At 48.3% G+C, this 27,137-nt stretch overlaps 1 protein-coding gene across 3 annotated transcripts in view; it reads left to right on the forward strand.

The window, feature by feature from the left end:
- The first annotated feature begins 29 nt into the window (after positions 1-29).
- The window catches only part of LOC146197816 (beta-galactoside alpha-2,6-sialyltransferase 2-like), a 37,003-nt gene continuing 9,895 nt past the window's right edge, over positions 30-27,137 (forward strand). Inside the window, exons 1-2 of one of the 3 annotated variants that reach the window (XR_014704898.1) lie at positions 30-813; positions 19,121-19,317. Coding sequence is in view for 2 of the 3 variants with exons in the window: in XM_084593044.1 (XP_084449170.1) it covers positions 568-813; positions 19,121-19,317 (443 nt within the window). In the remaining variant the exon portion in view is untranslated. The remainder of the gene's footprint in view (positions 814-19,120; positions 19,318-27,137) is intronic. The other 2 variants (XM_084593044.1, XM_084593045.1) reach the window with 2 other exon arrangements.

A 27,137-nucleotide genomic window follows, 5' to 3' on the forward strand; every position in this document is an offset into this window, starting at 1 on the left:
TTGCGTTGGCGAGATCTGGCTGACGGCTCAACTCGTGCAAACATGGCCATGCATAGCTTCGTTCTGAGTCGTGTTGGTTGTGTTCTCGAGTAGTTTCTTTTAGCATATTCGGGGAAGTGCCAGCAGACGATGTGTTATAGCGGTAACTTTCGATTTCCTTCTCTACACTGAGTGTATTTTACGACAATACGACGGACCTTGTGTGCAAGTCGTGTTTTGCATCATTGCATGTGATCTATCGTGCGCACTCCGAAAAGAACGGCAGGTATGACCGAGGCATTTTTAATGTGGCAAAAACTTCCTACAGTTGCATTTCTGAGTTCCTAATGAAAGTGCTGACGCCGTTACTGCTTATATATAAAAAAAAAAAAACGACTGCCTTCTATTTTGCCTGGGATCACTGCAGCAATAGCTGAGCGCGCTGCTGAAACGAGTTTTTATCAGCAGGTAGACGACGCAAAGATGCCGAAAAGTAATACGTCGCATGGAACCTTCTTCACGACCGTCCCATGTTGCACAGAAGTGTGTACGTGTGTCTTGTGAGCTAACCTTTGCAATATTCGCGCTATGAGATTACTCGCTGTTACCGTGTGGGCATTCGTGTGCGTGACACTGCTGGGAGTGTTGGCCTACGCGCTGCTGCTGTGGAGTCAGTACTGGAGGTGGGCTACTCCACGCAGCACCGAAGCACGAGCAGTGGTACCCCGAAGGCGGCTGGATGCCTCCAGAAGAAATGGCAACGCTTCGTTCAGCGGTGGAGTGCTGCAGCCTCATAAGATGGCTCCCTTGCCCAAGGACAAGCTACTTGCAAAGGTTCCTTTCAAACGGTTTGACTTATCCCCAAGACAGCATGGTAGCCATATATACAGTGTTCTGCAACTTTATCCGAACCGTCATGTAAAATTTTCCCGCCTCGACCGGTTCCGATAAAGTTGTAGAACACTGTGTGTGTGTGTGTGTGTGTGTGTGTGTGTGTGTGTGTGTGTGTGTGTGTGTGTGTGTGTGTGTGTGTGTGTGTGTGTGTGTGTGTGTGTGTGTGTGTGTGTGTGTGTGTGTGTGTGTGTGTGTGTGTGTGTGTGTGTGTGTGTGTGTGTTAATCACCGGACGAATTGCCGAGATAACCTAATTCTAGCAGCAGAAAACGCATGGATATTGCTGTTTCCCCGTCACGATTCTTAAGATGCAACTGTTTCTCGCAAAAGGTTTGGGGACTCTTGTTTCTGGGCCCGTATTCCAAGTTTGCGTCGTTATCATGAGTGTCGCTGTCTCCCCGACCTCGAGTCACTTGATTGGTGGAAACGCTGGAGAATGATGTTGCCACATCTACCGGTTCCGTAGTGGCAACGCTCGGTTCCGGCGTTTCAACCAATAAGAAGACTGAGGTCACGTGTTGTTGATGCCCTCATAAAAATGGCTCATACCGCAAGGGGGATTGGCCATGACCAGGCAGTAATTACAGTATCAGAACTGAGATTAGAAATTTGAGCAAATCAGGTTCAGTGACAGAGATGGTCGTGGGTAGTACTGGGGCTTACTGAGGTTTAAATTTGTAGGATTAAAAAAAAAAGAAAAGAAAAACGTAATTAGAAATAACAAAAAGAATACCGAAAATATTGGATGAATAATTATAACAACCAGCTATGACGGAAAACGTTTTGATTTTAGAAGAAAATCTTGTATGGTAGAGCAAACATTCCCATCAGCACGTCCCAGCATAGAACTGCCAAGAGACAGAATAACCTCCGAAGACAAGCACAAACTAAGCTTCTGTAATGACATTTCTAACAACCACCTCCTGAGTGATGATTATCAGCGACAAAGGAGCAAAAAAATGATCAATTGTTTCTGGCTCAGCACACTATTGGCACAAAGGAGATGTTGCAAGACCAGTCCTGTAGAGGTAAGAATTTAGGTGAGGAACACGACAATGGAGACGCGTAAGGGAAACCTCAAGTTTGCGAGACCACCAGGCTTTCTCCTCCAAAAGAATAAGAACGTGATAGAAATCATCCAGGGAAGTATGCTAAATTCTCGCATTAAAAATAGACGCACGAAAACGTGCTGCCGTGATGAATGCACAAGTCAGAAGAAGGTCAAAAATCGGACCATGCATTCAGGGCTGTTTTCGTTTTCGCTAAAGCATCAGTGGATTCATTGAAATGAAGGCCCTTGTGTCCAGCAACCCAAACAATCCTAACCGATTGGACAGGAAGAGCGATGAGACACTTAAATATGCGAACTGAATGCTCATTAGACGCAGATAGGGAAGTGCACAAATATACCGAGTCTAATTATAAAAGCCGTTGAAAAATAATTAGGGAGCTCGCGCAGGGCGAGACCCACCTCTAGGAACTGAGCGAAATAAATAGAAGTGAAACGTGGAAGACTGAGGGAAAAAGACCATTCAAGGGTCTGAGAGAAAATGCCCAGCCCTGGCTTTTCTTCATATACCGAGGCATCATTGATCGAAAGGTAATCAAGTAGCCTTGTAGTACGCCGTCTATCAAAAGGCTAGGTAGTAATTTGGCATTATATGGATAAATATCATTGACGATTATATTATTATATTGTATTTCTTTGCCGTCAAAATTTATTTTATATTTTCTATATCATTGTATTTTTTCCTTCTACATTTTTTTTTTTTTTTGCGCTCTGCTTTGCTGTTGGCTCACTGCTTGAACAGAAAAGTCACGATCTGGTTTAATTTTGTCTCGGCTACATAGAGTTGCTATAGAGTTGCTATGAATCCAGCTATTGTTGAGGGAATGGTAGGTAAGTTAGTGCCAGGTGCACTACATAATTAACACTAATAGTAAAAAGTTATGGGAGTACTACAAAGAAGAAAAAAAACATGCGCAAGATTAGAACTGGATTTCTTTTCTTTCTTTTTTTCATTATACTATAGGCTATTCTAGTTCACTATATTATAGGCGTACACCTTACATTGATGTCGCTTCTTGCTACAATATTAGTCTTGCTGTTTTAGCATTTTATACACCTACAGTAGTACTAACAGTGCCATCTTGAAGCATCATATTGTAGATTTCAGCTCATGAGACACAAGGGCCATTAGCTTGCATATTCCAGATTTGCGTCGCGTCGCACAGCAATGTCACGTGAGTAATGTCCAAGAACGCATGGGCGGACTGGTGACGAGAGTAAAGCCCCATATCATCAAGGGACTTTAGACGAGAGGGGTGTGTGCTGTCACCTAGCGAGAAATTTTGCCTATGCCACGTGGTGGTGACTGCCATAGGCGACAAATGAACAAACAGGTGTAGCACTGAATAGTGCTCTTTATTGGACTGATCGACTTGCGCACACAAATAACTAAGCAACTCAGCGGTGGCGAAAGCAGCAAAATTGCTCACTGGTCGCTGAACTACGATGTCAGTTGCAGCTAAATTTAAAGTCAGCGAATAAATATCTAGATAAAGCCTTCAAATGTGACTAGAACAACCCGGAAAAAAATGTGGAAAAAGATGCACGTGGCTGCAATCGTTCTAGATATATCTTTGCGCATCTTGTGCGACAAAGAAAATGATAAAGCCCGCTCTTTCCGACACAGAGCGTGAACAAAGAGCACAAAGTTGTTCTGCGCGGTACTAGCGTACCACAGTGATAATTGTCCACATGCTAGCGACTGTTGAAAGCAATGATTTAAGATTACAATATGGTTCGCAGTATTATACTCCACCCTTAAAAAGTATCGCCTCGATGATTCCAAAAACACAGGAAGGTAAACACTAGAAATTAGAACATCGAGTGCCTTTAGCGCGCATATGATAGGGTTTCAGGCGCACAACATACACGTGCGACTTCTAGACGGACATGGAGCCGCTGCGATGTGGTCTCGTCGTTAGGGATGACTTCGTATTCCTATTGTGCAAGGCGGCGAAGGACTTTGTATGGACCGAAATACCGCCGCAAGAGCTGTCTGTGATAGCATATATCGGCGTCCAAACCAGTCCCCTGCCCGGCACCCGTGCTTCACGTCATCACAAGTTGTATTGTCGGGCTTCGAAAGCATTGTTGTCTTCAATGCGCAACCGTGTGAATTGTCGGCTTCTGTCGCCTCTGCGTACTGTAGGTAGGCGGCGGCTTTGAGATTCTCGTCTGTTACGTTCGACGGGCTCGACAAGTTGTCTTCCGGGCGGGCAAAGATGGCGGAGGTCATATGTCTTGTGTTCGGTGCCGACATGCATGACGAGCATGCCCATTATGTTTTGTTCAGACGCTCTGTGATTCCATTTGTCTGCAGACGGCAGGCAGTGGCCCTACAGTGGCTTATTTGTCTGGCTGTAGTTCAAGATGGCTTGCGCGGGCTCCGCTGTAAATGCTGCTCCCCTGTCCGTAATTAGCACTTCGAGTTCATCGTGTCGTAGGAGACTGCGATCGACAAAAAATTTTAGAAACTTCTCCTGTGGTACCAGTAGGCAGTGCATTTGTTTCGGCATATTCGGGAAGGTAACCGGAAAGGGGCTGAGGATACCTGTTTGTTGAAAGGGCTTAGCCGGGGGTGGTATAGAGTTCAGTAACTCAGCAGTTTTGATGGGAGGCGTCTCGCACCGCTGACACTCACAACACTTTTTCACGCAATTGGCAGCGTCGGTAGGTAACCGCAGCCAACAGTACTGTTGAATTCGGTGCAATGTGCGTGCCATCCAGAGATGCCTTGCTGTCGGCGCATCGTGAAAAGCCTTCAAAATATCCTTTCGGAGTTTTAATTCGGCACGACAAGAAGATATGTGGTCCCGCTGGGTGCGAAGTTCTCTATGAGCACGTCATTGTGTAAGGTGAAGGACAATAACTGACTCCTGGACATAGTAGGAGGAGAAATCGTTTTGTCTTCCAGGTAATCCACTAGATTTTGCAACTCACGACCCGAGTGTTGTTGTTGCTCTCATAAAAAATGGAGCATATCTACAAGGGGGATTGGCCACGACCAGGACGTCCTAGACGCCGAGCGCAATAATGGGACAGTCCTCGAAGAAGGACGGACCTCAGCTGGAAAGGCGGGAACTTCCATTATAAGTCGTCAATCACGACTAAGGCTGTGTCTTGACTTCAGAAAGGTGCTCCCCCTTCTCTCAAAGAGTCCGACCGCGGGAGGGAAAGGCAAAGGCAGCCTCGGCAAATGGCAAAGAACATAGTGTGTTGTTTAGATACTGCCTTCCTTGCCGATTTTGGACGGCTCACCGACGCAGTTTGGGGCAACTTCCAAGCGGAAGCTCAGGCAGCCTACCGCAGTCCTCCCTTATCAACACAGATAGATGTTCCAGGAACGTGTGGTGTCGATGAGGACGTGGAGCTGAAGCACCAGCGTTTAATCGCGACGAGATAACCACACCCACTGGAAGAGTGGAGCGCAATTACCGTTCTCTCTCTCTCTCTGCCTTCTCTGTCTTCGACTGAATAGCTCCCCCTTGCTTTCGCACCTTCTTATTACCGTCAAGGGATCAATGCCAGTGGGTGATGACCAGTGTGGTGCCGGCTACACAGAGAAAGAGCAGAGTTCAAACACTGACTGGTGTGTCGCCTGTTGCTGCAGAACGCGCCCGCTGAGCGCACGGAGAAGTGGAGATTGTTCAAGTGCGAAAAATGTAACACGATCAGTAAACTTTGTTGGTTCATGCGTGGCTTACGGTTGTATGAACCGTGTAAAAACAACACCAGGAGTCAACATTTCACAAGCAGCATTCGTTAAAGCTCACTCCGAACTGGATGTGCTCCTTGCATTGCGGCGCGTACGAGCAGGCATGTAGCGGCTGTTTGTTTTCTGCCAGGTTTCCAAAGGCGCGAGCACTTTGGGAATTAGCTGTTCGTCGCGAGGGCTGGCAAGCAAAACGCGGAAACTGTTTGTCTTCTGTTCATTTTACTCCACAATTGTTTCACTGGACTGGACAAACGGCACGGTTGCACATACGCTCTGTGCTGGTTCTGTTGTTCCCGGAGCGGCTGCAGACGCCGCCATCCTATATATGCTTAGCACAGTTTCTTCTCTGTATAAAAGTGATGGCTGATGAGTCTGTGTGCGATTATTACAGAAAGCGTATACAGATCGTTCGGTCGAAAAGCCACCGCTGAACCCCGAAATTGAGAAAAACGTGCAGGGAAAATTATAGAAGCTTTGTGTGAGGCTTGTGAGACAGTGATGGCGTATGTCGCGCACAGGAATGACGTGTTCAGTCAGATAGAGCATTGATAAAATTGGAATATGGGTTGATTAAAAGGATTAGATGGAGAAAGTTGAATTAAAGTTTCATTAAGTTAAATTAGTGGTGAGTTAGTGTAAGGGACGATAGGGCGTATTACGTTTAAGCGCAAAAATGTTAGGGCAGATTGATTTGGATTAGGGTGGTTTAAGCTGGATTATGGCAGTTTACACGGGATTAATGACGATTACTTTGGATTAACTTTAATGTGGCAGATTGCATTTGATTAAAGGTAATTACTTTGGGTTAAGAAGGATTAGGTAGGATTAAGGAGGATCATATTGAGTTAGGTTTGATTAAAGGTGACTAATTAGGCTTATACTTGATCAAGTTAGATTAATGAATTGATTTCGCATGCACAGCATGTAAGTAGCTGCATTTGATTATAGGTTCAATGAGTCGCGACCATTTCAATGATATGTGATTTGACATTGCAGTATAAAGTTCAATTGTAATCATAATTACTAATCATCAGAAGTTAAGACCTTGGTTATGCAGTGACAGTTCAGTGCAACTGTACTCGATATAAGCTTCGCTACGATATGACTTGGAAGTGTAGTATACATTTCAATTTTTAATAACTCTAAAGAATAAGATGACCTGGCGCCAGCGTGCCGGCACGAGACGCGAGCACCAGCTGTTCGAGCCAGGACCTGCAGTCGCCTACCTTGACCTAGCCCTAGCAAACGAGCTCGCTCTACAATAAAGCCCGTTATAATCTTGGAAATCGTACCCTAGGTACCACGATGCCATCTAACGCCAACCGACCGCTTCTTTACCGCCGCCCGAAACCTGCCCCGGTGCGCTTCGTCAACGGGATCCTGCCATTTTCAGTGGCACGGACGACCATGATGTGGAGGACTGACTGTCCTCCTACGACCGGGTGAGCGCTCACAACAGATGGGACGACGGCATGAAGCTGACAAACGTTATTTTCTACTTGACGGATGTTGCGAACCTTTGGACTTCGCCACCTGGTCCGCTTTCAAGGCCGCCGTTATTGACATCTTGAGGCGTCCGGCCGTGCGCAAACTTCGCGCTGAGCATGCGTATTTCATCTCGTTCCCAGCAGGTCGGTGAAAGCTTGACAGTTATATCGAAGACGACCTCTACCTATGCAAGTGCGTCAGTGCATCAATGGCAGAGACTAAGCACATTAAGCGCGTGCTTAAGGGCATTGAGGAAGACGCGACGTTCGCATGCTTGCAGCCAACGAGATCATCAACCTCTGCCAGAGTTATGACGAACTACGCCGAGGGCGTCTGCACTCGGTTGCCCTCTCTGAGAAGGGGCTCTTGGGAAGAGGGTCGGCCTGGGTGATTCCATGTAAGCCCGGGGGATACTGTTTGGCGAGCTAAACTCTTCTTTCTCAAATAGTTGCTCCGATGTGGCAGTGATCAGTTCCGCCATCGGACAACAATAAGACCGCCTTGTGCGGTAAAATCCCATTATGTGGCCCTTTTTTCCGATGTCGAAACGGCTCTGTCCCATCGGCGCACTTATTTGGGACCTATGACCCTTTTCCCAAGCATTTTACCCCAAAGAGCCGAGCACCAGGCCGGGGGAAAGCTTGTACCCATTTAAAAACGATGGGTACCTGGCGGCACCAGGGATCGAACCTGGTACCTTCCGAATGCGAGGCGGATGCTCTACAACAAGGCCACCGCTTCGGACTCGAATAACATTGACGTAACGAGAGAAGTGAACCTGTTCTCTAATGCTCCAGATTGAGCAGTTTGTCCTTGAGGAGGTCGCCAGGCAGCTGTCGCTGCTTCCCTCTGTTCCGAACCCGCCATCACTCTGAAATCGCGGATCAGATCTAGAATAGGTACATCGGAGAGCCAGACGGAACAGTCAACATCGATCAGAAATACGCAGGAACACCCAACCCAAAGCTGGACGCGGACACTACAGCAGCGGAAGTATACGCAGCGGCTAGATCCTTCGTCAAAAACACTGCACCCGGCAGATACCAGCAACGCAGTCATTAGAAACTTTAGCGAGCAGAAAATGGAGGAAATAACGAAGTTCTTTAATCAAATCTGGTCTGGCGGAAATTTACTGAAAGAACGGAAACATGCGGAAATTATAACTATTCCAAAACCTGGGAAGAAGCTAGGCCTGGACAACTTACGCCCTACCTCGCTTACATCTCGCATAGGAAAATGACCCGAAAGAATCATCAATAACCGACTCACAGACTACCTAGAAGACGAAAAACTGCTGCCAAACTCGATGTTCGGCTTCAGGAAGAATCTGTCAACTCATGACGGGATGCTGCAAATCAAGCACGACGTCTTGGACAGATTATCAGCCAAAAACGAAGGTATTTCCTCGCGGTGGACATAAAAGGTGCCTTTGATAACATCAGCCACAAAGCAATTCTCGATAGCATACCGGAAACCGGGTGCGGGGAGAGAACGTACAATTACGTCCGGGACTTTCTCAGCGTCCGGACAGCAACGATAAGCGTCGGAGGTATCAGGACCAACGAAAGAGCAACTGCCGGGAAAGGAACCCCGCAGGGATCCATCATCTCGCCCCTTCTCTCTAATTTGGCCATGGTGCCGATAGCGAGGAAATTTGAAAGCATACCTGGAATTCGTCACGCACTTTACGCCGACGACATTACGCTGTGGACGACGACAGGATCAGCGGGAGAAAAGGAAGACAAATTGCAAAGAGCCCTGGATGGCATTGAAGACATTGCAAGAAGAAACGGCATGCAATGCGCCCCTGAAAAAACCGAGTTCATTAGAATGCACAAGCAAAACTTCAATGCAGAGCCGATTCAAATCCGACTTCAGAACCTGGAAAAGAGAGGTAAAAACCTTGAGGGTACTAGCTATGTGGGCCACGGGGAACGAACGCACACAATCAAGCAAATGACTCGGGCAACCAGTCAGGCCTGCGGCATGATCCGAAGAATAGAAAATAGGAACGGAGGGTTAAAGGAGAAGGACGCGATCAGAATCGTAACGGCGATGATAGTCCCCCACTCAATAGCCTCCCGTACCACAACGTCACCAGAACTGAATCACAGAAAATTGATACGCAGTTTCGGAAAGCTTATAAACTAGCACTCGGATTACCAAGTCATGCATCCAATGAGGCTTTAATGGCAATGGGCCAGAGGTGGGCAACCTCATGAGGTTTCGACCTCATGAGGTCAACCTCAACCTAAAAATGACCTCAACCTCACGGAGTGAGGTGAGGTTGAGGTGAGGTCGTCAACACCTGAAATATTTTTGAGTGAGGTCAGCAAATGAGACCTCGACCTCATGCGTGAGTTTGAGGCTGAGTGAGGTCGTAACTTAGTGAGGTCGGCTTGTGAGGTTGAAATTATTGTTTCCCACAGCGATAAAATAGCCGCAAAAACACCTTTCATAATGCCTGTCGTTACACTCTTTTGGCTACGAACGAGCACGTAACGAACAGTTTGCGTCTGTGCGTTTGCGTTCGACACGAAAAAGCGCAGCGCGGCAAACGAGTTGGGTTGGACGACGGCTGCAGACTCGAAAGAAGGTGAAACGAGATCCCGCCACCATTCCGAGCGAGTTTGGGAAGTGAAGAAAGTCTGCGAAAACTCGAAGGATTTCCAGACCTACGTGGGTATGTCGACTTCTCGGAAAAAAACAAAAGCTAAAATAGCAGAAAAGAGGGAAGCGCAAGATCCAGCAACCAAGGAATTGCTTGGGGAGGATGGCACGAGAGAGGAGGTTTCAGAGAGGCATATGGAAAGAACAAGGATGCAGAAGAAACGAGAGATAAAAGGCTTGACGAGAAGTCGCCCCACGAAGACTGTATTTTAGTAAATAAAATCTGCTTTTGCTATTGTATATGGTACGAGTTAAAACGAAAGAAAGCAATAGATCGTAGTTATATCAGTGCAATCCACTCTTTTATTATTATTATTATTATTATTATTAGTCACTAGACATTAAATTAACCCTTACATAAAAATATAAATTTAATGTGCCCTTCTCGAAGAATCATTGAAGAACAGACAGGTGACTGACGACTGCTTGCAGTCATTCTCACACCCTACGTGAGCTTGCGCCTTTTTCATTTACATGTATGTTTATTGAGGGCCTCCCCTCCGTTTTACAGCTTGCAGCGCGCCTTTTGTTCGTAAGCTGGCTTCTGCTCTTTCGGCTCCGCAGCCGGTGTCCGATCTCAACTAGCGGACAAAGCGCGGACCCGGGAACCCCTCGGCATTTCTTGGAAAGTAAGCCACTGCACATACGCGTGCCTCTGGGAGTTTGTGAGTTTTAGGTATTTTTAAGTGCGTTTCTGTAAACGGGGCCGAGAGTTACAAGGACAGTGGCAGTGTGGGCGAGAGAGCGAGTTGTGTGCGCGGTGCTCGAGCGTGTGAATGCGCGAGTGAAGATCTGCGTCTCCTCTTCTCTTTAGTTTTTCAGTACACTTGCACCACCCCTATTTTTCCTCACTTCTTGTTTTCGTTTTGTGTGGTCACTTACCAGTGCCCCCTCTCGCGTTTGTGCACCCGCGTTTACTCACAACCGGCCGCTTTTCTGCGGTACGGCCAGTCGTCCCCCCCCCCCCCCCCCTCCTCCTAAGAAAAAAAAATCAGAAAAGACAATTCTCAGATTCTTCCTCTCGCAACATTCTTTTCTTTTTTTTTTTTTTTTGCTTCTTTAACTTTGGTTGTGCGCAATACCTCCGACTGGCGTATTCCTGTTGGTCTAAAGAAATATAAAGACAAGCCCTTCTCGCTTCTCGGAACGCCGCGGCGGCTGCGCGGACTTCTGTCGCTTGTCGACCATGCAGGCATCTCATCGTTTCGCAGGAGGGAAACGCTAGTCAGTGTTCGAACTCTGCTCTTCTTCCCTGTAGACGCGTTGCCACCCTGCTCACTACCCGCTAGTCTTCCTCTCTTGACGAATATTGTGCAGTCGAAGAAAAAAGAAACAACTCCCGTAGCATGGGTTAAGTGTTCGCGCTTCCTTCTCCCAGTGGGCGTGGTTCTCTCATTTAATTTCATTTCATTTATGAATACTGTCAGCCACCATAAGAAGCTGGTGTCTTAGCCCCACGTCCTCATCGACGCCAATCGTTCCTGGAACGTCTGCTTGGAAGTCGCCCCCAATCGGCGTCGGTGAGCCGCCCGAAATCGGCAAAAAAAAAAAAAAAAAAGAAAAAAGAAAAGAAAAGGCAGCATCTAAACGACATGCTGTGTTCTTCGCCATTTACCGTGGCCGTCTTTTTCAAGCGAAGACACGCAGCCATGCCGTGGTCGGCGACTTGCTGTAATTTATGACGAAGTTTCCGCCCTTTCCAGCTGAGGTCTGCCCTTCTTCTTCGAGGTCTATCGCATTGTTGCGTTCGGCGTCGAGGGTGCATGACATGGTTGCGGTTATGGCAGGTGTGGTTATGGCAGATATAGTGAAAAAATCTAAATATACCGACGATGATGTGTGCGCGCGCAGTTGTCGAATTGACGAAGACATCGAAGGCCATTTCCGTTACAATAGCCACGCAAATGAAACGAAAAGCACTGTAAACTTGGAATGCATTCACTGCGACAAGAAACTGTGTAGACAAGGAAACCAGCTTTTGAGCTTCTGTCGGCATCTCAAGGTAATGGGCGAATTATCCCTAATCCAACGTATTATTTCTTTAACTTACATCAATGATAAAAGGAATGTTTTGGGGCTGCAAATTTACCGTTAGTTATTATAAGTAGAAGGGAGGGTAATCTTTCCAATAATTTGTCACGGCGTTTGTTCTATACAACACAACCCACTCGTCAGGATTATCGAAAGTAGCGCAATGTCAAAAGTCAAGCACGCTTTACCTTTTTGTAACTAAGCGTCTCTGCATATCGCAACATTTTGTTCTGTCCGCCTCTTGTGATAAGTCCCACGTCAGAAGTCTGTTTGATAAAAGAATGTTATGGTACTACAACTTCCATATATACGCAAGTGGTCGATCTACTTTTTTTTTGTAACAGAGACGTTACGCTGAAGAAACATTAGATTGTTTGTAATTTTGTCATCCGATTCGATTTCAAATCGCAGGAAAATGTCTTCACCAAGAAATTATGACTTGCTGTCATGCGGAAACACTATTTGACGGTCACAGATATGTGCGACGTTTCACTGCAGACATTCGGGAGTTCGCGTCCAGCAGCACCATGGACACATAAGCATTACAGCGGGAATTAGGTCAAAAGTCACCATATCAAAACAAATAAAAATAAAATTTGAAGAGTTGAAACTGACCAATTATACTGTCGTTATTAGGTCAGCCTGCTATGAATCAGTAAATGTTAATGGCAAATGTTAATTTTAATTTTTTTTTACTTTACAAGTAAGCCTCATCATATTCAATGTTGTTTAAAATTTATGTCGTCATTCTGGCGTATCACCGCACAGGACTTGTGCCATGACGTTTTATAGTTAGTGTTCTTAAGTGAAAAACCTTTTATTTTTTATTTATTTTTTTGAGGTCGAGCGACCGACTTTAAACTCACAGTTTGAGTTTGAGGTGAGGTTGAGTGAGGTCGGTGGTGGAATCAGAATAATTGAGGTGAGGTCACCTGGTCAAACCTCAACCTCAAAGCGTGAGGTTGAGGTTGAGTGAGGTCAGGAAATTTTTATTGAGGTTGAGGTGAGGTTGCACTTTTTGAGGTCAAATGCCCACCTCTGCAAGCGAGAAATCGCCACATACAAAACAACGTCGTCAGAAACAATAGCGACATACTCTACGTAGGCGCCAGTTCATATCTGGAAGAAAAGCGGCGGTAGCCACCACAGTCGACCACACCGGAAGAGAGGTGACCAGCTCATCGATCAAGACCAATTATTACATAGAAGATGCAGAGGAAGTTGCAATCGCCCTTCCAAGCCCTACCAGCAGCCAAGGTAGAAAACACATAATACTCAACGATTCCCGAAAGGCCTGTCGTGCCTTCCTCCTGGGACGCGTATGCAAACAGGCACACCGAATAATGGAGCAGGAAAAAAAGACGGACAACATGAAGCACACAATCCTGTGGATACCGGTGCACGAGGGAATCGACGACAACGAGGCTGCCGACAGGATAGCCCGAGGGCATAATTTCCGGGCACCTGCGCCAGCTGCCCCAGAGCCTTCAACCCCTCTCACATATGGGAACTAATACAATACTTCAAATTAGAAAGAAAACGATACGCAGAACCGCACAAATACCTCAGCAGACAGGAGGCAGTAACCTGGAGGAACATACAGGCTAGGACACTTCCAAACCTAGCAAAGAACCACAAAATCTGGCCCGAAAAATTCAAACATAACACATGCACTGCATGCGGTGAAGTCTCGGACATCCTTCACATGATATGGAACTGCAAAGAGTAATTAGATATTAAGCTCGAGCACTCAGCCAAGCTTAGTGGGAGGCAGAGCTGGTCCACGGCGGGTCTCTCTGAACAGCGCAGCCTGCTCAGCAGGGCCCGGGTGGCAGCCCAATCCAATGGTATCCTAGACTGAGGAAACCACCCAGAATTCCGTTAACCAATTAAACTATCTCTCTCTCTCTCTCTCAAATCTGACACCGACACTTCAACATCTGATCCGGGATCCAATCGTGTCCGAGGCCATGCTGTCAGTTTGTCACGTCGCCTCCCATTGCAGTGCCTCCCGTTGCTGTGCCTCCTATTGCTGCGCATCCTGTTGCAGCGCTGAAATAGCCCGACAGCCACCGCCAGTGTTTCCTCCTTTTCGATCTCCCCCTCGAGTCATTCCCGCTTCTGCTGTTCGGCCGCGCCCCCAACGTTTCCAACCATGGCGAACACTACGCCTGTGGCATCGCTGGACACGTTATGCTTCAGTGCCGCCGACGCGTCATGACCTCTTTTGACGAAGCCGACCATCGAGCATTTGCTTACGACTCTTCTCGGCATTTTACCAGAACCCCGACTTCCGAGCCCATCGACCCCGAATACCATCCATCTGTTCGTCGCCGCTCTCCATCTCCGCGTCGCCGCTCGGTGCCTCCCATGCACCGTCGTTCAACCCCGCTGCAGGAAAACTAGTGATGGCAGATCCGGAGGCAAGAACTGCGTTTTCGACGGAAGATTTAGGCGAGCTCGTTTTTTGCCACCGAATTTGATAAATGTTTCCGTGGAGGGCATCGATATGCTCTGTACATCATTGTATTCATCGTCCTTTCATCATGCTCTCACGACGTCATCTTGGGCTGGGACTTTCTATCCCAACATCAGGCCGTTATCGACTGCACTCGTGCTAAAGTAGCGCTGTTCTCCTCTGTGATGCTGTGATGTCACGATGACCGACACCTCTATTACGTGCGCCAAACTCACTGTGGCTGACGATGTTTCAATCCTGGCATGTTCTGCTGTTATATCTGTTTTATCGGACTCTCTTTCCGACGGGTCTGTCATCATCACGCCTTCCGACGCCTTCCGACGGCTTCACTCGTCGCCACTGTCTACCCCTCCCTGCCGTTTGCCGTGCTTACTGTTGAAGCTGGCTGCAGCGCCATGACCGTCATCAATCCATTCAATTGCCTGTTCTCTTTCCTTTGTGGCGAGTGTCTGGGACACGTCCAGCCTTTTGCCTCGATGGATTGCGACAACTGCGATGATAACCCTTGCCAAATACCGGTCGCTGCGCTTACTGCTACTTCTGCCAATTCATCTCCAGTAGACATCTTCTCCAGCTATATTGACAAAAAGCTCACGCTGGCTCAACAGACCCAGCTTCTTGCCCTGCTTGACCAGTTCCACGCCTCCTTCGATTTGTCACATCATAGTTTAGGCCGCACATCAGTTGTTACACATCGGATCGACACCGGTGCCCATTCGCCTCTGCGCCGACGACCTTACCGCGTTTTCGCGACCGAACGTCAAATCATCGACGGAGAAGTGGCCGACATGCGTGGCGTCATTCAACCTTCGCACAGTCCTTGGTCCTCTCACGTCGTTTTGGTCACCAAAAAATACGGCTCCGTTCGCTTTTGCGTTGACTATCGACACTTGAACAAAATCACCCGTAAGGACGTCTATCCCTTGCCTCGAATTGACGACTCCCTTGACTGTTTGCAAGGCGCAGAATTTTTCTCATCTTTAGACCTCCGTTCCGGGTACTGGCAAGTCCCGCTGGCCGATGCAGACCGTGCCAAGACAGCTTTTGTGACGCTAGACGGTGTGCTCCCCGACCCAGCTAAACTTCGTGTTGTCACTGCGTTCCCAAAACCATCCACGATGAAGGAACTCCGAAAATTCATAGGTCTCTGTTCTTATTTCCGACACTTCATCCGCAATTTTGTTTCCATCATCGCGCCATTGAGAACCCTCCTTCGTGGAAGCAACGACCTCTCCGGCTGGTGTTCTGCCTGTGACGCAGCGTTTAGTACACGGCGCCGATTGCTTACCCCGACGCCCGTATTGCGGCATTTTTACCCTGATGCTCCTACTGAAATCCACACTCACGTAGGTCTGGAAACCCTTAGTTGTTGCGCGCTCTTTCTTTGTTTTCTAAGCACGCTCGGATGGCGGCGGGGCTTTTGTAACCGAATAAGCGCACACGACAAACATCACGAAACGTGTTTTACAGGCTGATTTGTCGCTGTGAGAAACTTCTTAAAAATTTCGAACTCACAAGTCGACTTACGAACTCACTCAGCCTCAAACTCACGCATGAAGTTGAGGCCTGATTTGCAGACCTCACAACATTTTCAGCTGCGGCCGACCTCACCTCAACGTCACGTCACTCCGTGAGGCTTGATGTCTTTTGAGGTATAGGTTGACCTCATGAGGTTGCCCACCTTTGGACTCATTGCTTCGTTGAGCTCGGTGACGAGCGGTCCACTGATGACCGTGCAGTCAGGCCCCGTGTCCATTATAAGGCAGCGACCGTCGACAGCGACTTCGAAGTATACTTGTTCGTGTTTTCGCATTGCACGTTGTCTTCGATGTCCGATCTTCGGCTTCGTCGTGTACTCTGGTCGCGGCAGGTACACGCCTTTGTGATTTCGCTGGATGGTGGTGTCAGTGTGGAGTCTGGTCGCGTCATCGTCGAGGACGTCTTCGTATGGAGCGTCGGTACAATGGCTGCGGCGTCGTCAATCATCATCGGCGGTGGAGGGCCTTAGTTTTTTTCGCCGTGGGCAACCTCGCCTCCATTACTGCTCTCCTTAGTTTAAACTGCTTGGGCTAGATGGCCTTCCTCGTACATAACAACTTTGGCTTGGCGACACGGAGCAGGCCCTGAATGGCGACAAGGAACGGGACGATGCGTGCGCGCAGTAAGTCGTCAATTTTGCGCAGTCTCCCGCCAGGACGAGGTCGAGTGGGTCGTCTATGGCGAAACAGCAGAAGTCAATTCGTCTGTGCGGACAGTGATAAAAGATGTGACCATCCCCATCGCAGTGGAAGAACAGGGGGCGGTTGCTAGAAGTCGTCCAGGCGTCGCTTGGGGTTGAGGGTCGTTCGTTGGAAGCGACGAGGGCTTGATCGTGGCGACGTATATAGCTCAAGGCCGATGGTTCTTGAAAAGCGACCGTCGGTGTCGGAGTTGTATCAAAGGTCTGCTGCGCTTCTTCACGATGATGACCGTGAGCGTCGCTACCTGGGGCTGTGGGGCTGTCCGAATTGGGGCAGCAGCCGGTGAAGTTCTTGGACGATCTCGCTTTAAGGTCCCGCGGGCTATATCCGCTCAGAGATGTGCAGTTGTCGGGACTTGCGCACACCGCTTGGAGGGGTTGATGATGCTGCCGCATTCGGGCGTCCATATTGTCTTCTCAATTGCGGACGCTTCAATTTCAAATTCGGCCACGGTTTCGGTTGGATTTCTGATATCAGTGACAAAATTTCACTTTTTCTTTTTCGATCATATTACGGTCGGCGCGGTCAAATGGGTGCTTCATTTCCTCAGGATAAGCCAGGATGAACTCATTGGGAGGTTGAATTTCTTTGTTGCAGCAGGGACTGCGCTTTTCGTTTCCTGAAGACATTCGTAAAGGTCTTCAAAAGTTCCTGCTTGAATGTACCCCAAATAAACCTCATGATTTTTGGACCAGATTCTGGCAGAAGTGCAAAGTAGATTTGCCTCAACTTTGCGGCATTGCAGGCATTGAATCTTGCTGCGCGGTTGAAGAGGTCAAGCCATTCTTCCCCGTATTCACCAGGCCCTCTTTGAAGGGCAGGTCACGGGCCTGCTCACGGATCTTCACGAAAACCGGATGCTGTCTTTGTTCGGCTCACTCAATCTTCAGGGGCATGGACACGCTGACTGTATTCAGCGCTTCTACCAGGTGTCACGTAGGGTGACAGTGCCGTAGGCGACTAACGAGCAGAGGTGTAGAACTGAAAACAGTTGTTTATTGGGCTAACTTGCACCCACAAAGAACTACGCAACTCGGCGGTTGCGACAATAGCAAAAATGCTCCTTGGTCATCGAATTACGAATGCCCGTTGCAGTCGTCAGCACTGTCTAAGGTCGGCGAAGAAACATCTAAATAAATCCGCCAGAATGGACTATAGCAACCTGTAAAAATGTGAAAACAGACGTGCGCGGCGCTGCTATCGTTCGAGATACATGTCAGCGCATCTTGCACACCAAAAAATGATGAAGCCTGCTGCCTGCGTCACTGAGTGTGGGAAAAGAGCACAGGAGTGTTCTGCACAGTACAAGCAAAGTGATAAGACCGCGTGCTGGCGGCTGACAACAAATAAAGATTACAATGGTTCGCGACATTACGAAAACCATCATCATCATCCTAGTTACGTCTACGAATGCCTCCCGATCTCTCCAACACATTCGCATGCCAGCTGCAGAAGCCTCATATAACACCCGCAAAATTCCTAATCTTATCCGCTCGCATAACTTTCTGCCGCGCCTTGCTACGCTTGCCTTCACTTGGTATCCAGTCTGTTACACTTAACGAACATCGGTTATCTTACCTTTCCATACATGCCCTGCCCGTATCGCAATTCTGTCTCCTCGATTTCGATCGGAAGGCCTAACTCATGTTCCTCCCTTGACTCTCTTCCTTTCTTACGACTACCGTTTTCCTTTCCATAGCTCTCCGCTCGTTGCGCTCAATTTAAATTGAATTAAACCCTTTTTGTTAGTCTCCGCGTTCCTGCCTAATGCTTGAGTACCGGTACAATATCGCGGTTACATATCTTTCCCTTGAGAGATATATAGTAAACTACCATTCAGAATTCGAGATTACCTACCAAAGGTGTTCCAACCCATTCTTATTCGTCTATTATTTCACTCTCGTGGTCAGGAGGAAAACATGCTCAACATAATTGCTTATGCAAAAAATTTGTGTGGTTGAAATGAGACCTCTTTTCAACCATCAAGGAGTGATTCTGCGCCCTCACCTTTTCCGACGCGTCATATATAGTTCAGGGACCAGGACTTGACATATGATGAGCTTCATAGTTCAATTGTTTTTCGTATGGCCCATATTAGAAAGCATATGTAGCATGCAGAACTGATATATAGACTGTATGATAATGCACATTGAAACAGGGATCACCCTAAGAAAATCTTGTAGAAATTATACCGAAAAGATATGGAAATAACACGGAAGCGTAATGCCCACAATGGGTCTCTAAGGGTCGAGTAATGAGTAATAAATACGATGATGAGATATGAAAGGCCCGTTGATATCGTCATACTTCGTACTTCATTTCGTCATAGTGTCATATGGGCTCCGTATTCCTACAATTCCATATGATCGGCTTATATGTTGAAAGCTTCAGTAGGGTTTGCTGACAGTTATTTGCTTGCTGAGATCCATATTGCCGGCGGATGAGAAAAACGAGCGAATTGCATGTTTTCTAGCGTCACAGTTGGGTGTATGTCCATGGGGCAAGCAGGCATTCTGTCTTAGCAGGTAGGTGTACAGAGCTGTTTCTCTCGCGCAGGTGGAGGCGTACCGTGCGCAGCTAGTGCGCCAGCTGCGCCGCGCTCAGTGGGACAGCGTCCGGCCCGTAGGCGCCGGGGGTCGGCCGGCTACCGACCGCTACGGTGTGCGGCCCAGCGGACACAAGCCGGCTCACTTCGCACCGCCACAGCAGCTGCTGGCCGGGGCCAAGGCTCTGCGTATGGAAATGCTGCAACGGTATGTCATGCGCAGTTTCCAGAATTTGGTCAGTCAATCAGATCACGAAATTCTTCGTATGCGCGGTCCGTTGAGGGGTCCAGACGATGAGAATTCGCGTCTGCTATGACGGATAAAATAAAGGAACCAGATGTGTCCCTCGTTGATGTAATTCGTGAGATGTCCAAGTTCTTGCCGATTGAGATTGCAAACAATCCCATCGTAACCCTGTCGTTCCCTTTTGTCATGCCCCGCCTCGTGGCCATAAGTGCTGCTTGTATTTCATAGACTTCGAACTCTCTATCGAGGTCCGGATTCTCTACACCCTTATAATTGCGTACGTCGTCTTTTCTGTACAGAGGTACGTGCTGGTGACGGCTGTAACGAGCTGCTCGTCCGTGCTGGCGAAACCGTGAAGATTCTGTTCAGGTTACGTTGCTGATCACTGCGCGACTTATCTAGGAAGATTCCAAGCCGCTTTGATGCTAAGCTTGCCTTTCATAGAGTCGCATTTGACCAGCTGTAGTTGTTTTTGACTGAGGTCCGTGCATACTCTTCAGCTTGCAATGTTACTTTCGCGATCTCAATCTTGAGCTTTCGGTTGTCCCTGCCTTTTCCACCACCATGTGAGACTTAAGCGTGGCCCGCATGGAGCGTTTTTCGCGCGCGAAATCGCGCCGCGCGCCAGACGTCCGCGCCGGCGTCAACGGAATCACTCGCGCATGGTCAACGGTCGAGCGCCGCTTTTTGCCGCCTGTGACATGGGCCTCCTTGCACAGGATGCAGCAGGGGACGCAGGTGGAGGGCTCGATATGCCTTGTGAGCCTGACCACAGCGATGGCAAAGGTCAGACTGGGGCTTCGATCGTGCTTACGTCCGCGCGGTGGCCAGGAGCCCAGCAGATCATGCACGCCTCGGCTTTCGGGTGGAACAGGTGGCAGTGGCAGATCTCGCAATTGAACACAATGGTGTGGGGAAGGGTACGGTGGTGCCGATAAATGTGATGAGTATTGATTTGGAGCGCCCCATCTAACGCGCATCAGTGATATCGTAGGGGTAGATCGCAAGTCTTGAATTACGTCGTCCTGGCTTTGAGAGTCAATACCGTTGTATATTATGCCGGAGGTGTTGTCCGGTGCGGCGATGTATAGGCACGCCGGGTGTGAGATGGCACCCATGTAGAGGTCTGGAATCCGAAGGTAGAGGCCGGCGCGCGGCCCTGACGGGGTTCGGATAGAGTTGTTATAAGGATTGATCCGTACACGGTCGGCGGCACGGGTGGTGGCATGCATAGTCGACGCCGGCAAGGGTGCACATGGTCTGTAGCATGCGCTCCGTTAGTGGGCCTGCGGAGGTCAAGGTAAAACAATTTTGAAGCCTTCTGCTGGGAGGCGAGGGAGAAGAGCGTGACAACGGAGCGTAGCAGCAATGGAAATGGTGACTGACAATAGAGTGTCGGACTTTGATGAGGTCGAGGCAGCCGGTTGTGAGACGCTGAGCTGGTGGGACGCAGCTCCACGGTGTGCCTTCACGGCTCGGACCCAGTGCGAGTCTGCTTCAAGTTCGGCAGGGACGATAGAAACGCCTTCGATTTGATAGGCCATGTCGACGGCTTCGAGGTTTGTGAACGACAGCGGTGCAGGTGGCGACGGACGCAGGTTTGGCGCGAAACGCTACTGCGAAGGAGCTCGATGTCGAGCGCCGGGTGCTAGGCTTAGCGCTTCGGTGGCGTGCCAAAGCACAAAACGTGGTCCATAAAGGTCGCAGATGGACGTAATCGAGCTCCAAAGGTGACCAACAGATCATCTTACCTTCACGGATGCGCCAGTGAAGATTCGTACAGAGAGCTTGGGGAGATCCGATAAAACAGGTAAAAAATCGTGGAGCCCATTCAGAGCACGTTCGTTCAGCTCCGCGTCTCCTGTCAGCTGCCGGCGTCAGCATTCAGCAATTCGCAATTGCATTTGCAGCTCTGTCATTGCTATCCTGACGCCACAACTGTAGGAGAGTGAGTTGGACTTTCCTTTGCCTGACTGATCGCGGCTGCCAACTCACCGCTTCCCGCCACGTTCTCCATCTTTCTCTGGTTACTACCATCGCTCCTCAAAACCCAAGGATTTGACAAACACGACCGGGACAGAAACAGAAAGGTGCTCGCCTGGATACCGTATACCTCGCTTTACGAGTCTGTTGATGTCTCAGCATGGATGAACTGGCACAGAAATTTGTCGCTGCGCCGCCTGGTCCGGACCTGGAACTTGCCTCCTTCAACAGCGTTGCCCTTGCCAATTCCGCTCCTTCATCACTGCCGGAGTCCGATGATTTCGCCTGCTTTATCAGCGTCCGAGATAAATCTTCAACCCTGTTTCCTGTGTTGTCGTCGTTGCATGGCCGGTCTGCTTCCAATCGGGATCGGCGTCGACTGCGCCAGTTAAACAAGGTTCTTCATCTCTCTCTCCTTCACCTCCCGATTCCACCGGACCACTTGCGACAACTTGCTAGTACAAAGCATTTGTTGTACGCTATGTACCAGTGCAACGGCTGAACGTCTTCAGGGTGCGGCCTCTCTGCTCGGCACCCGAGTCGCATTTCCCGGTTCAATGTTTTCCAAAGTTGCTTGCCGTCGTCATCCCTCCTCTTCGGGTGCTCCTTGTAGCTGCCCGTGTCCGTTGTATCCATGCTCCTTCTTCGGCGAAGCCCAAGAAGTCCCGCTCGATTCCTGGAAGACGCGCGGCCATTCCAGGGATCCGCCGTCGATCCCAAGCGTGGACTGCGGCCAGCTACGATGCCACCGCCCTGGGGGACCGCGCGCACAACAGGCGCGCCTCGATCGGCTCTTCACCGTACCCGACGCTGGTCTGCTGACCCGCTCCGATTTGGCTTACGCTGGGGTGGCGTTCTCCCGGCTTCACAAAATCGGGCGCACCGCGCGCACCAAACACTGGCACGAGCAGTCCCTGCGTCCGTTCTCGGAGCTCGTTTCGGGGAATCCATCCGCGACAGTTATGTTTAATAAACACGACTAAAACTGTTCGCTTTAGGCAAAAAAAAAAAAAATAGATATGTTATGTTTTTCTTACTCGATGCTGTAGACTTCTCACACATGCGTGTATGATTTTTTTTTTCATCCTTCAAATGCCAGCCGCCTTATAATGTTGATTTTAGTTGGTTTCTTGAAAAAGGCATCGATCAAAATTTGGAAATGCTTTGTTCGCTTACGATTTATAACTATTTAGGAAAAGGTATACTATAGACTCCAGGAATGCTGTTTTTGAGGTGTATGCAAATGAAGCCTCTGAAAACTTCTGTATAACCGTTCAGTATACCGCGCAAAAGGATAAAAAGACAGCGTTTTTTAAGTCGCGAATACCAAAGCGTAATGAATTTTGGTCAAGCTAAAGATGAGTGCTGTATCAGAGGGCTGCAAAAAATAACAGCCGCATTAAAACGAACTGTTCTACAAACAGCGTTGCCACTCGCCAATTAGGTGAAACAAATTTGCAATTGAAATACGACTGAAATCATCGCCACATGACGCACTCCTCACTGGGCCACGGCGCCTCCGCCACTTCCCGCGCATGCCAACGGCACTGTTTTGTTTGAAACTCACCACGGTTGGAACACGGTCGGCGTGGCCCGTCGCGAGCGCCGATCAGGCGGCCGTCGTTAGGAGGACACGGTGATTCGCGCTTCTCCCACATGGTGACCGTGGAGCCACCGACGCACTTTTCATCTAATTTCCTTCTTCTTTAAACTTGTCCCTAAGATACGGGTCGTCTTGCATTTACTTCACCCCCAGCTGAGCAGTCGGTGCCCGACGCGCTCATTTCGGAATCACCACGTAATTTCTCAGATGCCCACGCTAGTGTGTCCACGCCTCGGTACGCTGCCTGACCTTGCATGTGCAAGGCACAGAGGGGCGACCGGCTCTCCGGACTTAGCCTTCTGCGAACATCCTTTGTTAACAGTAGAGCTTCTGTGTCTTTCGAGCGTTTCCTCCTGGCAGCTATACAAGACTGACAAGAGACGGGAGCGGCGAAGCGCGGGCCGATCGTGGGTCTTTTTACTGCAGAGTTCCTCATGACTTTCCCTTTTGTCACACTGAAAGCCAACCAATCGAGCATGTTAGTTCCAGGGCAAAAAGAATGGCGACATAAAAAGAGATGAAAGTCTTAACGCGGTTTCCAGTTTATCAGGCAAAGAGGTCGCGCTCTCGTCAAGCCGATGCATGTGGTGATCTCGAAATTGCCTGGCCAGGATTTCCGCCTTAACCTTACTGGACTTTGGTTTCTTTATTTAAAAAGTTGTTAGAAACGATTATACGAGTGCATTTTCGTCACCTTCTTTCTTTGGCGCCGCTTGAAAAAACAGCTAGCCACCATGCGCAGTTATTAAAATAAATCTTCCCGCATACTTGATGACCGCAACAAAAACCCTTCTGAGCCAGATGAAAACACAAGGCCCCGTTTTAGGAAGCGAGGGTATGCACAGACGTGAGCAAAAGTGATATACAACACTCAGCCGGTAGCTTAGCTCGAGAAAACTGCATGCTAACTTTATCTAGCAACGGCTATTTAAGATCGAGACAATAGTGGCGGTGCTCCATTTTAGCCACATTCACGTGCCGATGTCGCTGCACCTGCCGCTGTCGCTAGATGGCATTTCGATGCAGGGTTTTCCCCAGCTGGGTGTTACTGGCTGAGTGTTGTATACTACTTTTGCCCACGACTGTACTTCTCTGACGTGTTTCGGCGCTTAATACAGTGTGTGCCGGAGGACCTGGCGGGGTTTCGATCGCGGAATTGTATGGTTTCGTTCAAGGAGACAACAGAGACTGCGCGAGGGCGACTGTGATGTATCGTCTGTCCTGGAATTTTATTAGATGTGGCCGGGGTAGTGTGGGCGTATCTGAATGCATGAGGTGGCCAATGACGAAGTGATTCAATTTGAGCAGCCCGATACTACCCGCTGTCCTGCAGCGAGATAAGTGGATCAATGGAGTGGCGCACCTGTTTATCCTTTTCATGGTTATCCCAATGGAGGTTTAGATGAGTTCGACGGTCGCATTGCTATGACCGCGCGAGGGATGGACGTGGTAGCGCCAGCTCGTTACGTGGAACCACAAAGGAACACCTGCCGCACGACGACCCTGAGAGGGGGACGAGCTCGGAAGTGCTGTCGGTACACACTTCGTGTCGGTATAAGAATTGTATGGCGTACTGAGCTGAAAGCAGCCTGGCTGTGCGAAGGAACAAGGATATCGTTTCTGTGATGGGACCTCCGCTTCCTGAATAGCGAGAGCACTCGCCGCAAAAACTGTGGAATAAACTCGACTTCTTGTACAACCCTTGTGGTTTGTCTCTGAGTATAAAAAGCAGCGTGCGTATAATAAGGCAGAATATAAGCCACGAAATATGACAAGCGCTTGCAACGCAGCGATGAGCCAAGAATTGCGTGTGTTTCAGGGTCATCTTGAAATACGCTATACCTCGCACCATGTGTTTGGTTTTCATTTTGCTCATGTTTGTTATGACGCGCACACGTGGTGTAATCGAGCCTCGAAACGTTAAATTGCACGTACACCAGGATGTTTTAAAGTGCTCTTTATTTCTGTATTTATTTTTAGGCAGCCGTGTCGCTACAGATACGGCTGAAATGTCCGACGTAAGCGAAGTGATGACTGCCCTCATGTAGCTTCTGCCGTGTTTCTTTGTGAGCCTTAGTTCACTTGATTAGTACTTATTAGCACCTTATTAGCAACTTATTAGCAACTTATTAGTATCTCGATTATTTGCTGCTTCTGTGTCTTCATGCAGGCATTGCGAAATGAGTGTAGAGGAGCCGTATGTGAAAGTACTGGAAGATATCTTTAGTGGCTGCACTGCAACCATAATTCTCCTTAAAGAAAGTAATAAAATTACTATAAAGAAAGATTTTAGGCTGGAAGACATGATCTCTCCAGTACTATTAACCGTTTGCTTAGAGAAATTATTCAGAGACTTGGAATGGGAGCAGTTAGGAATAAGGGTTAATGGAGAATACCTTAGTAATCTGCAATTCGCTTATCACATTCCTTACTAAGTAATTAAGGGAAGTAACGGCAAAGAACGCGAATAATAACCTTCACAGGAAAATCAGAAAGGTATGTTTTATAGGTGACTGTAAGGGCCGTGCCTCAACACGAACATTATGTGCAGAAGACTAAGGTAATGTTCAAGAGCCTCGGAAGGGAACAGCACTTTACAAAAGGCAGCGAACCACTAGATGTCGTGAGCGAACGTGTGTTCTTATGACATTTAGTAACCGCAGATGGGGCCACGAAAAGGAAATAACTAGGAGAATAAGATTGGGATGGAGCGCATTTGGCAAATACTCGCAGATCGTGACTAGCAGCCTAACGGTAACGTCCAAGAGAAAGGTATATAGGAAGCGTACAGAGTGGATCAGATAAATAACTCAAGTTAATGACATTATATTCGAAATTAAGAAGAGATGGACATGGGCAGGACATATGCGAACGATGATCGATAAGGGTGACAAATTGGAGTTCAAGGGAAGGAAAGCGTAGCAGGAGGCGGCCGAAAATTAGATGGGCGGATGAGGCTAAGAAAATGGGGTTAGAATAGTTGTTAAGAAGTTGCCGGGGTCAACGTGCAGATGGCACAGGACCTGGTGCTGTTAATGCTAATGTTGTAATGCTGTTTTGCAACACACGACTGCATGAAATCACAGCTCAAAGTTTCTTGGGCGTATGGTTTCAAAATGATACTAGTATGTTATGAAACACGCATGTAAATAAACTAGCTGCAGAGTTATAAGAAAAACTGTGGACTGTATGTTGCGTAGCAGGGGGCGGCAGAAAGTTAGGTGGGCGGATGAGATTAAGAAGTTCGCAGGGGTCAAGTGGATGCAGCTAGCACAGAACCGGGTTAAGTGGAGAGATATGGGAGAGGCCTTCGCCCTGCAGTGGGTATAATCAGGCTGATGATGATGATGATGATGATGTATGTTGAAAATAGTGAATGTATTGGTATGGTTTGGTTTATGAGGTTTAACCTACCAAAGCGACTCAGGCTACGAGAGCTTATTCATTTACGGCTAAAACATACATTGTATTATGTTCTTCTCTAAATTCTCATATTGTGGACTAGTGTGAGAAACTACTACAGTTCATAACTATAATAAACTACTGATGCTGCAAAAAAGTGTTACAAATAATTTGAAACTATCAAGGTAAACTATATATGATCTTCCAACAGACAAGTTATTTATCAATTATACTGCCGCGAAACCTTCAAAACAGTATTTGTTGTTTATTAACAGCCGCCGGCATACCGGCTTATCACTCTGATTCTGGACCGCATATCAGTTCCGTAATCTTTGTTAATGCTCGACGCCGCGAGTCACACCTGTATCAGTTTTGTTGTAGCACAAGATGCACCGAGATCTGCCTCGAAGGTTCCGGCCACTCGCGTGTCTTTCCACAATGTTCCAGCCCGTGCTGGTAGCTGCTTGCGACGTTATCTAGATTGTTCTGTGCAGCCTTTAAATTGAGCGTTGCCGAGTGTGACGGGCATTCTTTGTTCGACGATCGACGAGCACGTTTGTTTCTATCGCCGCCGCCGAGTTGCTTAGTTCTTTTGCGGGCGCAAGTCAGCCCAAATAAACAGTTTCTTCAGTGCGATCATCGACCCTTCAATTGTGTCGTCGACCTCGTCACCACTACGTGACAATACAATGCTTCCAGCTACGCAAATATCCTGTTGCAAGTTATTACAATAGGTAACAAACTGAAACTTCCGGCTACAGACCTCCACGAATCAAAGTGCACCCTATGCAAG

This window comes from Amblyomma maculatum, chromosome 2 (genome assembly GCF_055883805.1).
Source record: "Amblyomma maculatum isolate TAMU_Amacu chromosome 2, ASM5588380v1, whole genome shotgun sequence".
NCBI classification, from domain to species: Eukaryota; Metazoa; Arthropoda; class Arachnida; order Ixodida; family Ixodidae; genus Amblyomma; species Amblyomma maculatum.